The sequence below is a fragment of the Chelonoidis abingdonii genome, chromosome 22, assembly GCF_003597395.2.
Source record: "Chelonoidis abingdonii isolate Lonesome George chromosome 22, CheloAbing_2.0, whole genome shotgun sequence".
NCBI classification, from domain to species: domain Eukaryota; kingdom Metazoa; phylum Chordata; order Testudines; family Testudinidae; genus Chelonoidis; species Chelonoidis abingdonii.
Genome location: NC_133790.1, coordinates 13,515,323 through 13,529,965, shown reverse-complemented (window position 1 = coordinate 13,529,965; position 14,643 = coordinate 13,515,323). Strand labels below are relative to the sequence as shown.

The following is a 14,643-nucleotide window of genomic DNA, read 5'->3' as shown; positions in this document are numbered from 1 at the left end:
TGTGTTGTTTGCTGTTGATGTCAGAGAGGGAGGAAGGTAAGTGCATCATGGGAGGCTAATACCATGTTCCTATAACCATCTACGCCAATGTTTTGGTCCCATAAAGCATTGCAAGCCCAACCCAAAATTCCACTCGGCTATGTGCACTGTGGGATAGCTACCCACAGTGCATTGCTTCGTGCATCAATGCAAGCCCTATTAGTGAGGATGCACTCTGCTGACACAATGAGCGTAGCATGGACACGCAAGACTGACTTGTTTAAATTGGAGGCTCGACGTCAACTCACATGAAGTCGACTTAACTTTGTAGTGCAGACATGGCCTTACACCTAGCATCGGTTTTGAAAACAAAGAAGGCCCACAAATACGGAGGCTAGGACTTTGGCCATCTGAAAATTTATATCATGGTTTCTAAACTTAACAGTGAGCCAAGACATAACATTTGTTAACATTTAGAAATTATGCAAGTGTAGTATGGCTATGTATGCAATTTGTGCAAGTGTAGTATAGATATGTAAAATTATTACTATCCACAAAATTTTACGTAACTGGTCTATAAATATCAGTTCCTTTTACATACTAGTTTTCAACCGTATATAATACTGCTTTCTTCAAATTTTCTGACATTCAAGTTACTATCCTCTTGGGTTTCAAACTCAAAGTTTGACACACTGAAGTATGAAAGTAATCTAATTATTCAGTTCAGTGCTTTCTGATGCCTTTACACTGAAGTCCTTTCCTTGCTAATTATAGATTTCTTTTAAATGTACGCCTACAAAAACTTCATTTTCCAACTGTCTCAACTTACCTTTCACCAATTTACCATCGCTGATAGTTTTACTGACAGGTGAATCCTTTTTAATTCCTGGAGCACCCATCTCAGATGCATCTTCAGAACTGTGATCATCCAGAAACTGAGTTTCACCCTGTGCGTCAGAAGCAGTATCTGCTGGAACATCTTCTGGTAAAGATATACCCTTTTCAAAGAGAAATTCAAAATGTTAATGACCACAGCTAATTGCTGAAAATAACAACGTCTGACATGCAATCCATTCACAATATACAGTGTAAAGCTGACTACCCAAATGGCTCCATCCTCTTATACAACATTTTAAAGACAAGTTCTAGAAAATGACAAGAAAGAGTGGCAAGAGGAACAGAATATACTCCTTTGTTTGTCCTTATGTACAGCAATTCATGACTCCAGCATCTTTCCTCTGGGTAAGGACACATGCAACTACTTTTACTATCGTTGCTTTATTTATTTCTTTGAAAGATCTGTTAAAATTAACTATTTTATCTTAATCTTCTTCCTCAATCCACTCCCACCCTATTAACTAACCCACACAGGAAAAGCCTAAGAAATCAGGTACTCCAAAGACCAACAAGCCTGAGCACTGTTTAAAGAGGGAGAGGAGTGCAAGTTCCAGCACATCCATCACTGAAAATGCTCTACCACAAGTCATCTCCACCATCAAACTGGGGAGATACTTAGATCAAGCACCACAGCTAATCACAAATGTCAGTCTCACCTAAGGAAAGAAACAGTATTAAGGACTCTTTGAATGTAGGAGTTTAAGTCAGAACAAACACCTTAAACGTTCATTTGGTTTCTGGATGAGTCAATTAACACCACTGCAATGTCACAGTTCACTTCATTAAAGAGTATATGCAAGTTGTTTCTTCTGTGTCAGCTCCGTGATATATACTGGCCTCCACTGACTGAAACTAAGCTAACTTCAATCGTTTCCAAACCTGTGTCTTTCACACTGCAGTGCAATACATGGATTCTTCTTTTCCAGTCTCTGAACAAATCAACTCTCTCATACATGATACCACTCCACTGTTCTTTAAGTTAGTTATACTAGTCCGAATTAAATGTTAGAGCTCTGCAGATAATGAAAATTCCATTTTGCAGCAAATTTCAAGGTTTTAAAATCTGTTGTTGTTCTGCATTATAACAAAAACAATACCTTTTGAAGCTTTGGTGACATAGAATTCTGTCAAAACAATTTTAATCAAAAAGAGAGGTTACTCATCTTGTGCAGACACTGATGTTCAAGTGTGTCTCCCTGAGGGTACTCCACTTAAGGTGTGCATGAGCCTCCCGTGCCTTCAATTGGAGGCTTTCAATAGAAGTGCTCATTCAGCCCGCACCTGAAGTCATACAGCCTTGTGCCCCATATTGAGAATGTATAGGGCTGCGTGGGCGAACCACCCTTCTGTACCTGCTCTACCACAAAGACCCAGAGAGGAAATGAGATAGGAGTGAGTGGGTAGTGGAGCACCCAGAGGTGTACACATCTCGAATTCCAGTCACTGAACATGGTGAGTAACCTCTCTTTGAGTAGGGTCCCTAAAGGTACTCCACTTCTGGAGACTGCCAAGGAGTATCCCAACAGGAAGGAGGGCGCTTCAGAGCGGAGTCTAATACTGAGGACAGAACTTCATTGCCCACTGCAGCATCTGACCTAGAGGCATGAACCAAAGCATAGTGTTTGGAGAAAGTATGTACTGAAATCCAAGTTGTCATACAGATAAATCGAGGCTTCATAGAATGGGCTAGCACTTCAGATGGAGACTGAATGCTGACAGGCTCATAACATGGCAATATGCCCTGAAATCCAATCTGAAAGTCTGTGGGTGGAACCTGTGGGAAGTTTTCTGAATGCTTTGGTTCTGTCCAAATAGAAGGCTAGTGCTCTTCTGACATTCAAGCGTCCTGCCTAATCTGATGTGGGTTCAGGAAAAAAAATCAGGAGATGAAAGGTCAAACTCAGAAAGACAAGGTGGGTGAGGTAATTATCTTTTACTGAACCAACTTCTGTTGGTGAAAGAGACAAGCTTTCAGGCATACTCAGAATTTCTTTTCAGGTCTGGGAAAGGTACTCAGGGTATGTCCACACATAAAATGTTACAGTAGCATAGCTGTGCCACTGCAGCACATCAGTACAGACAGTACCTACACCAATGGGAGGGATTCTCCCATTAATGTAGATAATTTACCTCTTCAAGAGGTGGTAGCTAGGCTGATGGAAGAATCACCAGGGGTTAAGCTGGTATCTCACAGGAATTTTTCACCCTCCAAGAGACAACCCATACCTAAGTAAATTCATAGTGTAGAACAGGTCATGGAGGGCCAAAGTGAAATACAAGGTGGAATTGTTTTCCATAAGTTGTAAGACACAAGTTAACACATACTGCAAGGTGAAGTGGCCAGTTAACACCTCTGCAGTCATAGAAAAAAGGAAGGTCAGTGGGTTACAGATTGTGGTAATAAACCATAAATCCAGTGCCTTTCTTAAGTCCACAGTTTTTAGTGTCTTGTAAAGTTATCAATTTAAGCTCTAAGGCTAGTCTTTTGAAAGTTTCCTTGGAAAATGAGGACCAAGGTCAGATATAGAGCCATGGTTATGAGAAAAGTGTTCACCCATGGGTGATATGGTTTTCATATAGACTCTAGGACTGGAATGGACCTCAAGAGGTCATCGAGTTCAGTCCCCTGCCCTCATGGCAGGACCAAATACTGTCTAGACCATCCCTGACAGACATTTATCTAACCTACTCTTAAATATCTCCAGAGATGGAGATTCCACAACCTCCCTAGGCAATTTATTCCAGTGGCAGACCAACCCCTGACAGTTAGGAACTTTTTCCAATGTCCAACCTAAATCTCCCTTGCTGCAGTTTAGCCCATTGCTTCTTGTTCTTCATTTAGAGGCTAAGAGTTAAACAGTTTTCTCCCTCCTCCTGACGACACCCTTTTAGATACCTGAAAACTGCTATCATGTCCCCTCTCAGTCTTCTCCTTTCCAAACTAAATAAACCAATTCTTTCAGCCTCCTTCATAGTTAGGTCATGTTTCTCAAGACCTTTAATCATTCTTGTTTGCTCTTCTCGGATCCTCTCAATTCTCCACATCTTTTTGAAATGCCGGTGCCCAGAACTGGACACAAATACTCCAGTTGAGGACTAACCAGAGCAGAGTTAGAGCGGAAAGATGACTTCTCCGTGTCTTGTTTCAACACACCTTTAATGCAATCCCAGAATCACGTTTGCTTTTTTGAAAGTATACAGCTGTTTGACTCATATTTTAAAGCTTGTGATCACTATGACCCCTAGATTCTTTCTGCCACTCTTCCTAGACAGGTTTTCCCGTCTGTATGTGTACTTAGGCTTCACTCATAAGTGAGAGCATACTTTATTCTTTGTCTTTTGTTGAACTTGCATCCTTTGACTCAGAAGCATTTCTCCCAATTTGTCCAGTCATTTTGACTTTTGAACCTGTCCCAAACGCGTTGCATCCTCCCAGTTTGGTAATCGTCCGCAAACTTTACATAAGCACAACTTTCTATTGCTCAACTCCTCACCACAGTCTGATGCAATAAGATATTGAACAGAGCCGGTCCCAAAACAGACCCCTGCGGAACCCCACTTGTTATACCTTTCCAGCAGGATTGGGAGCCATTAATAACTACTCTCTGGGTACGGTTATCCAGCCAATTATGCACCCACCTTATAGTAGCCCCATCTAAATTGTATTTGCCTAGTTTAGTTTATCAATAAGGATATCATGCGAGACCGTATCAAATGGCTTACTAAAGTCTAGGTATACCACATCCACCGCTTCTCCCTTATCCACAAGACTCGTTATCCTATCAAAGGAAGCGATCAGATTGGTTTGACACGATTTGTTCTTTACAAATCCATGCTGGCTATTCCCTATCACGTTACCACCTTCCAAGTGTTTGCAGATGATTTCTTTAATTACTTGCTCTATTATCTTCCCTGGCACAGAAGTTAAACTAACTGGTCTGTAGTTTCCTGGTTGTTTTTATTTCTCTTTTTATGGTGTTTTTGTCTTATTTTTCTGTGTGAGTTCATTCGAGAGTGTAGTGATTGTATCATTTCACCCGCATATACAACTTGAAGTGTACTTTATGCACTACACTAAATGCCCCAATAATAACTATGCCAATGTTCCATTTTGGGGTGCACTGCAGACCACTGAGAGGTTGTATCACCTACTGCGTGGAACCCTGGGTGCTTAAATGCTCTGCTGTTGGTGGCTCACAGCTCAGATGTCATCAGCCAGCAGAAAACATGCAGCTCCTTGAGTGTGTGTGTGTTGAGCAGGTCAGATTTAGCAACTCTGACTCCAGCAACCTGCTTGTTACACTATAGTCACACTCTGGGCTCACTTGGCTGCTAGTAGCCAAAGCTGGTGGAGACCAACACACCCACCACCTGAATTTTCCCCAAACCGTCTTCCCTGAAATGTCCAGTCCTTACCTGGACCATTCAGAGAAGTAATGAGGTACATTGCTCCTTTAAGAAACAAAAGCACAGCGGCTTTCTGCTTTAACTAGAGTTAATAATCACTTCAATTCAAACACAGCACTGGAATAGGCTGCCTAATCTGTGGAAAAAGATTTCAGTCCTCTAAGGAATCTTGACACTGTGCGGTCAGCAGAGATTGATGGAACTCACAGTGAGATCTGATGTTTTTAATTCTATCAGGTAATCCAGGATAGTGGCAAGGGAAAAGTGAACAGCTGAGACTTGATGACGGGTACATCAATGGTGAAATCTCTTCCATTACTGAAGGTATTTCTTGTATCGATCTTTCTGCTATTAAATACTTGCTGCATCTCTGTTGAATAGGCAATCCTTGTTACCGAGAACCATCTAAAAGCCACATTTAGAATCGCAGAGCATCAAAACTGGGATGAAGTGCCTGAGTGTTCTCCTAAGACAACAAGTGGCAACTGCGTGGAAGTCTCAGTGGTGGACGAGAAGTGAATCAAACTGGGTAAGGATACCAAGCCTAGTCAGTGCAATCAAAATGACCTTGTCCTGCTTGATCTCGTTGAGAACTCTCAAGAGCAAGAGTGTTGGTGGATAAGCATAAAGGCGGCCCTTCAGTCATGAAATGAGGATGGCATCTCCTAGTGATTGAGGACAAAGTCTACCTCTCAAGCAGAACTTCATGCACTCTGCACTGGCTGTGATGGTAAAAAGATCCACTTTTGGAAACCCCCACATTAGAAATATTTTGAGGAATTGTGAATCCACCTCCCATTCACAACTCTAGGAGAAGCATCTGCTGAGGTCATCAGTCACGGTGTTCTATATATGTAGAACATAGGAAGCTGAAATGACTGTCTAGTTAGCTATGTATCAATTCCAGGGAGAGACAGACTGAGCACATCCACTCTGACAACTGAACATACAAAACATACAGGCCACAGTGTCACGATCTTGACAGATTTGGCTCTGATTAGTGGAAGGGAGCATAGAAGGGAGGTGACTTCCTGTCTCTGCAACTAATCGTGAGATGTGTCCCTGAAAAGAGACAGGGAAGAGGGAATATGAGAAAGGAATGGAGGTGAAAGACAGAAAATAACTAGATGTTATGACCTCCAATATCCATACATCAGATGTTGTTCTTCCCCATGAAGACTGAAAACAGGGAAGTGTCCAAAGGGGAGCGGAGGGGGAGGCTGAAGAACAGTATAAAGCAGACGTTCAGACTCTCGACCAAACCATCAAATGCCGAACCTTTAGACAACATAGGTGGCTGAGATGAATTGGTGGCAGCAACAGCTGACTTTTTTGAATACCTTGTCTCTTAGCTGCTGGTTCAGGTGGTCTACGGAAATTAGAAAAGTGAACTGGGTGAGATCTCTGTGCTGTTTGAGACCTGCTACGTTTTCTTACCTACAGGCGTAAAAAATCTGAGGGGACCTATGCATGGCCTTCAAATCCTTCAAGATGTCAAATGACCACCTGTACATAGTGACCATCAAAGGGAAGGTCCTCTGCAGTACTCTGTACCTCCCTAGTGAAGATGGATAACTGGAGCCAAGATATTCGTTGCATCATGATCACGGTGGAAACGGTCCAGGCTGCAGTACAGGCTACATCTAAGGAGGCCTGCAACATGTTTTTGCTAAGAGTTGCACTTCATGGTCTTCAACTCCTCGTGTGGATTCTCTGGTAAAAGTTCAATAAAACTGTTAAACTCATAGTAATTCAGATAGTCATATTTTGACATAAGTGCTTGATGATTCACTGATCTGAACTGTAACGTTTCAGAGGAATAACTTTTACGACCAAAGTCGTCAAGTCAGTTTTTGTGATAAGAGGTAGACTTAGTATTGTGTTGTCTATCATGTTCATTAAACTGCAACCACTACCTGGGAATACGACGTTGGATGTGAAAATAAAACTCTGACACTGGAGCTGACACACAAATTTTTTTTGTCAGCAAGTTTATAAGTAGTAGGTGGAGTCTGCTAGATGGTATTGGCAGGCTTTAGCATAGTTTTATTGACAAGGCAGGCCATATGTATAGAAGTATGTAAAACACTCAGTTTATAAAAAGAATTCTGGACCTCTACTAAAGGTGTTTCATCTGCTCCTGTAACTGCCTGAAGTCAACTACCAAGGAAGGTGGTGGGGGCATTGCAGTCTCCGATGATGACGAGATATTAGTATGAGGTGTCACCTCCTTATGGGTAGGGCCCTACCAAAATCAGGGTCAATTTCAGGCCAGAGGGTATTAAAATTAGTCAATTTCACATTTTCAGATGTTTACATCTGAAATTTCAGTATTGTAATCATGGGGGTCTCCTACCCAAAAAAAAGGGTCATGAAGCTGTTGTGGGGTCTTGCTTGACTGCCGCCATCACTTCTGTGCTGCCTTTAGAGCTGGACTCTGAAGGCAGCAGCTGCAGCACTTCTGCAGCCAGAGGTGGAAGTGGGTCTGATCTCCCACATGCTGCAGGGAACGCCCCAGCCAGGAGCTCCTAGCTGCTAGTCCTGGTTGGGCTAGGAAGGGACAGGACTTCCTCTTCCCATGCATGATCATGCTCAAAGGGAAATCAGACCCACCTCCAGCTACCTCCCCCAGCGCTGGTGTACAAGATAGTTCTTGGATCCAGGGTCAGAAGCTGGTCTTAGGGCTTGATTTGTCATCAAGAGCTCAAATTTTATTTCCTTGTTCTCACAAGATCTACTTTTGAATGAGGAGCAGATCTTATATTTTTCTTCATCATTTCCAGAGGAGCTACCCAGGAACACTAGAGAAATGGAAGAAAAAAATCCAAATACATATAACCCCAAATGTTATATAACCCATATAACCCTCTCTCTACTTTGTCAGCACATGTATTCAGTTTCTCAGTAAGGACAGGCAAGGGTTTTATAACCTGTTTCCTCTGAATACAGATGTTAAAGAATAGCAAACTAATGCGACCTTCGTTAACTGCTGCCTATGCAAGGCAGGCAAAAACATTTCATACTAAGTCTGTTATTGAAGCAGACTTATTTTGTTCATGTACATTGCCTCTTTCTTAACCCTTTCACTTATTCAGTGTGCTTTACTATATAATAGAAGGATCCAGGACAAATGATATATTCTGAAAAGGAAACAGACATTTTTGAGAGAGCTGAACTTTTCAATACAAAGTCAATTATACTTAGAGAAAAATGTTTTTTCCACTTTTTCTTTGAAAGGATGCATGTTGCATAAGATTTTCCCTCAGAGAAATTGCAGTCAAATATTTTATCTATTTTTTGTAACATTTCATCAAGTACAATTACTACAAAATATACGCTCTTCACGAATTTAACAGAACAGAAACTAGATTTGCGTGTCTTAATTGTAAGATATTACCTAAAACCCATTCCCTCACTCCTCTCCAATAAATATGTAAATTAGAACCACTACAAAAGTCAGTTTACCAACAATTTTGCTTAGATGATACCCAACATATAACTTATTATATATATAATTCTCACTTCATGCTGTTCAATAGACTGAATTTTATAATATTAACTCTGGTCAAAACGGCTATAATATGCAGCTCCATCATATTATAGCCATTTTGACCAGAGTTAATATTATAAAATTCAGTCTATTTCTTCCAGCCATTTCAAAAGAATAGTCATATTAGCTGCAATATATATCAGTAACCCTGCTGGTAAAAAAACAGACGTAATGTTTCTTTTGGGTTTTTTTGAACTTGAAGTAAATCTAAACAACTTAATAACCACAAACAATGCAGTAAAATGTATTAAAGGTTTAAGCAGTGAAAAATATGAGCGAATAAAGAGGCGTTCTGCTGTTCCTGGTTAATTCTGAATATATCAGATATTAAATTACACATAAGAACCAAAAATTACACACACAAATTGCCTGCAATGCCTAAGTAACATGGGATGATTTGAAAAGAATGGTTTTCCATGAATTTATTTGTTTTGCCAGTAGCGTTACTTCAGCTATTTTTTTTGAGGAGCAGCAGTTTCAAAATTAATGCCCAAAGCTTCCCTCCCTCGAATTTGTATTATTCTTGGTCTCAAGCTCCTTAGGGGGCCTTCAGCAGAATCAATGAAGATTATTTACAATGATCAGAATGAAAAGGTCATGTCACTTCTAACATACAATATCCTGTTTAATAATTCTTAATTTGTATTTATACGGCTCCATGTCTAGTTGGCAGTCGGTTTCAAGCGGAGTGCCCCTATGGTCGGTCCTGGGGCTGGTTATGTTCAATATCTTCATTAACGATCTGGAGGATGACGTGGACTGCACTCTCAGCAAGTTTGCAGATGACACTAAACTGGGAGGAGTGGTAGATACGCTGGAGGGTAAGGATAGAATATAGAGGGACCTAGACAAATTAGAGGATTGTGCCAAAAGAAACCTGGTGAGGTTCAAAAAGGACAAGTGCGGAGTCCTGCACTTCGGTCGGAAGAATCCCATTCACTGTTACAGACTAGGGCCGAATGGCTAGGAAGCAATTCTGCAGAAAGGACCTAGGGGTTACAGTGGACGAGAAGCTGGATATGAGTCGACACTGTGCCCTTGTTGCCAAGAAGGCTAACAGCATTTTGGGCTGTGTAAGCAGGGGCATTGCCAGCAGATTGCGGGACGTGATCATTCTCCTCTATTCGACACTGGTGAGGCCTCATCTGGAGTACTGTGTCCAGTTTTGGGCCCTACACTACAAGAAGGATGTGGAAAAATTGGAAAGAGTCCAGTGGAGGGCAAAAAAAGGGTTAACGGGCTGGAGCACATGACTTCTGAGGAGAGGCTGAGGGAACTGGGATTGTTTAGTCTGCAGAAGAGAAGAATGAGAGAGAATTTGATAGCTGCTTTCAATTACCTGAAAGGGGGTTCCAAAGAGGATGGATCTAGACTGTTCTCAGTGGTACCTATGACAAAACAAGGAGTAACGGTCTCAAGTTGCAGTGGGGGAGGTCTAGGTTGGATATCAGGAAAAACTTTTTACTAGGAGGGTGGTGAAGCACTGGAATGGGTTACTTAGGGAGGTGGTGGAATCTCCTTCCTTAGAGGTTTTTAACGTCAGGCTTGAGAAAGCCCTGGCTGGGATGACTGAGTTGGGAATTGGTCCCACTTTGAGCAGGGGGTTGGCCTAGATGACCTCCTGACGTCAACCCTGATATTCTATGATTCTTTGACAAAGATCATGGGGAGCTCGTCAGTGACTTTAAAACTATTCCAAGTTGCTGCTGCTGCTATAGAGAAAATTTATTTCCTTAGCAGCAGCAGCACTACATCATTACCACTTCTTGCTCTGAAGCCCCCTGAAGGGAGAAGGAAAGAGGTAAGGTTGTGAAGCGGGTTAAGAAGTGAGCTCCTTGCTTTAAGCAATAATTCAGCGCAGATTGGAAGTATTCACAAAACCATCTCTCAAGAAGAGGGCTGGTTTTCATGCACACCTGGATCCTCTTCCATAATAGCAATGGCAGCAGCAGAAGCACCTCTTCCTCCCACAACTGGCTTGAAACCTCCTTTGTTCACTAGTTTTTGCCATAACTCCCACAAAAGTTACTGGGATGCAAAAAAGAGGGAAGGCGGGTAAGAGGGGAGATACGGGGAACCACTTGAGTCGCTCCTTGCTTGATTCTGGGAGAAGACATCTGTGTAGGGTCACAGGACAGAAGCTGGGACTTTGCTTGTTGTCAGGCCTCCCGTCTGACAGTCTCCTGTCTGAGTCTCAAAGATCACCTAACCCTTCCCCTCAATCAGAAAGTGAAGACAGGGTCATTAAGAAACCATTTCAGTGTAAAAAGTAACTTATAAATGGAAATTAAAAACACAGATTGGGGCTTAATTATTTAAGAGCTTCCCACATTAGAGCACAATTGTTTTGGCTGTGTGCAACACTTTAAGCTAACGATCCATGTGAAATAATTAGCAACAGTCTTCAATAAGGAGAGAGAAACAGGAAGCCTCTTTCTTACTATGGATACTTTGAGCTGCCATTGGTATTTGTGAACTAAATTGTTAGAACACAACTCCCTAGATGCTTTGAAATCCTCAACAGGGGTGATACTATTAGAAGTACAAGTGGCTTTATTGTCATACGATTCAATTATTCTGGTATGGGAAAATGCCAAGGTAAAAATATATATATTAAATGAAGGCTATTTGGCATGTTCTCCATAAAAAAAAAGAGTTGAAAGACTGAAGGATCTCAGAAGTATATGAACAAAAGCAAAAACTTTTTTATTCCAATGACCCTTCCGTAACAGATTGTTTGGCTGCTTCTCAATATACTTATTGTTTAAAGATTTTAAATGTTAAGGAAGGACTCATTCCATATTTTATATTTCAGCCATCAGAGGTTTTCATCCATCCCTCCCTCTGCAGCCATTCATTGGCCAAGCATGAACTAATCTATAAACAGTTTATAGTGATAATATATAACAAAAAAGCATTAAGGACTTGATCCAGTACTCGCTGAAGTTAATGGTAAAAGTTGATTTAAAGTGATGCAGAAGCAGGCATCAAAGGCTTTATATTTAGTTATATGAATAAAGTATGCAAAAAAAAAAAATACCATTAGCCATAATATTAAAAGCACAAATAGCTTTCATCTTTTTGAAAAGTAAGGGAATTATCTGCACAACGACACAGGGGAAAGTTCGTATAGTTACACAAAATCCCAAGGAACTTATTTAATCATGCTCCATTGGCTTCTTAGCTATACTGATCACTAGGTCTGAAAGTTACAATACTTCAATTTTAAATGGAAATCCTTAATATCACTTTTCTTTGATGCATCATTTCCTCACAATTTTTTTAAAATAAATTCTTATTAATCTAGGCAACTAATATAGAATGTAAACCCATTGCTTTTGCTAGTATATGTCATGAAGAATAGCTGGATATTAAAGAAAAGAAACTTCTGCATAAAAATGACCAATTTAAGAGGAGCCTACACTATGTAATGAAAAATTTGTTAGTAAGAGTAATTCCTTAGCTGCAATATTGCCACTCTATAACCCAAGTTCACATACCCTTGAATTTGCACTGTAAACTCTCTAAAATAGAAATGCATATATTTAATCCTTACACGTGCTTCACTGAGTTATATACAAAGTTACTGACGCTTTAAAAGAAGCTTCTGGTTAGAAGATATCTGAAGATAAAGTTCTGAAAGATTCTATAGCAGTCGTAGACGGCTAATGAGAGAGTTAAAAATAGGCATCTGCTGAGAGTCATGAGACCAAACTGCTTGGCCAGATGCTCTAAAGAAAGGGTTTGGGTTTAATTACTGCACAGTAATTCATTTGTATGGATGTCATCACTGCTTCTAGAAAGGGTCCTCCTGCTGCTGCCATTGCTCTACAGACAGCTTACTAGGAGCCTGACAGGAAAAGTTGTTCTTGACTGGGTAGTTTGGTAAGAGCAATTTAAACTTCCTTTTTAGAATCACTTTCAACATGCTGCTTTGTCCTATTATAGCTACAGCCTGTGAGAATACTGAACCTGCTCATGTGGCAATTTACTACTTAGCCAAAAAGCTTCATAAATCCACAAAAACTGTAATTTTCTTGCCTTCTTCCACTTTGCTTCTCTATCTTCAATCATGTGTGTTCTGTTTTCCCCAAAAGCAGAAATTCAGTGGGATGCAGAAAGAAGCAGGTCTTCTCAATTAAGAACAATCAGGACAGCTGCCAGATTACACTGACCGTCTCAGTTAAAGTTTCTCTGAGAGGTAGTGGATCAGAAAAAACTTAAGAGTTGCCTTAGGGACAGCAGACTCAGGCATGCAGGAAGAGGTAACTGCTACTGCTATGCTCCTAAGCTTCATGGGAGCAGAGTACCACACTGGTTTTGGATCTCCACATAACAGCCGTGTAATTTGCTCAAAAGGTTCTCAGGATGTTTCACTTTTCACACTGTCATGAACATTGTTTGCTTATGCTATACTAGACTAAAGCTACAAATCTGACAGATGTATATTACACGAAATAAAAGGCATCCAAGTCCCTCCCCCAACACAAACACAGTCTACAGGAATCAGTTTTACATATTACTCTCTGAATGTAGAATACAAGAGAACAAAATGATCTACCTTCCCCACTACCTGTCCCATCATAAACATACCTGAGAGCTGTCACTGCTCTCTTTTTGAAGGAAGAATTGTTTCTTAAATTCATAGTAGGGATTATATTGGTGCCATGGTTGCAGGAACTCAAACCTATTAAGAGAGAAGGACAAGTAATTTGAGAAATAGACACATGAACAAAGCAAATGCGAACAATCATTTACCATCTCACCACCTCAGGCACAGGAACACTATTTGGTGTTCTGAAATATAACAGCTTATCCCTAAATTCCCAGGAGATACACGCATTCAGAAGCACAACTTCTGGATTCTGAGTTTTAGCATTAACTTTAAGTGGTCCCTTGAATTTTAACACAAAAAATTACCAAATACCTTCCTTAAAACACTTTTCTTCAGAAATGGATGCATTGCCAATAAAAACAAACAGTCCAGCTGATTTTTTTTTTTTTTAAAAAGAATATAAAGTGAAAGTTAAGAGAAGACTTTCTCACCTCAGATCATTCTTGGCACGAACACTGGTTTCAAACTTAATTCCATTCCTAGCAACATATTCAGCCAGCTTGTCAATAACAGGTTGGATATCTGGAGGTGGTGGGATAATGGCAACCACTGGAGCAATTGTGCTGCAAACATCAGAAGTCCTTTATTTATAAATAGGATATATGAACACATTTCAATTTGATTATTGCTTTACCAAAAATTTTATACAGAAGTTCACTCTTTGGGCTGCTATGTACTTCTAGAGATTAAATATTTGCTTTCAAGCAAAAAATTCATTATGATAAACCATACATGCAATCAATCATCTGGTTCACCTAGTCTCATAAAAATGAGAGATTCTGCATCAATGTTATCTGACGAATCTCTGGAAACAAATCATAAATACAGCGATTAATACAATTGTTTCAAAATATTTTACACTGGTTTATACAGTAGTGGTGCAAATAATCCAAGCTGCTTTAAAACAAAAACAGTTGTTACAGGCGTCTAAGTGATCACAAGCAATCTAACTTGGTATGTTTTTAATGTCACACAGCTAAATTAAACATGCCTCAGATATGGATCAATTTCATGCAGGAAAAAAACATATTTAATATTTTAAATGGATTGTGTGTGTGGTAATAATTATGTTTCTAGGAATTTACAATGCATTTGTAGTGTGTTCCTGACCACATCTGATCCAAACTAACCATCGCCCCTAGATACTGTCAATAAGAGACATTCCATTACATTGGTGAAACTAAAATTAAACTTT

The 14,643-nt window shown here is 40.2% G+C and overlaps 1 protein-coding gene across 12 annotated transcripts in view; it reads right to left on the bottom strand.

Annotated features, from left to right (window-relative positions):
* SFSWAP (splicing factor SWAP) overlaps positions 1 to 14,643 on the bottom strand; it is a 91,150-nt gene that overhangs the window by 47,236 nt on the left and 29,271 nt on the right. For 7 of the 12 annotated variants that reach the window (XR_012654713.1, XM_032805976.2, XM_032805977.2 and 4 more), the window contains 3 exons: positions 13,880 to 14,029; positions 13,427 to 13,520; positions 809 to 977 (listed from right to left, as the gene is read on the bottom strand). Coding sequence is in view for 11 of the 12 variants with exons in the window: in XM_032805976.2 (XP_032661867.1) it covers positions 809 to 977; positions 13,427 to 13,520; positions 13,880 to 14,029 (413 nt within the window). In the remaining variant the exon portion in view is untranslated. The remainder of the gene's footprint in view (positions 1 to 808; positions 978 to 13,426; positions 13,521 to 13,879; positions 14,030 to 14,643) is intronic. The other 5 variants (XM_032805975.2, XM_032805979.2, XM_032805973.2 and 2 more) reach the window with 1 other exon arrangement.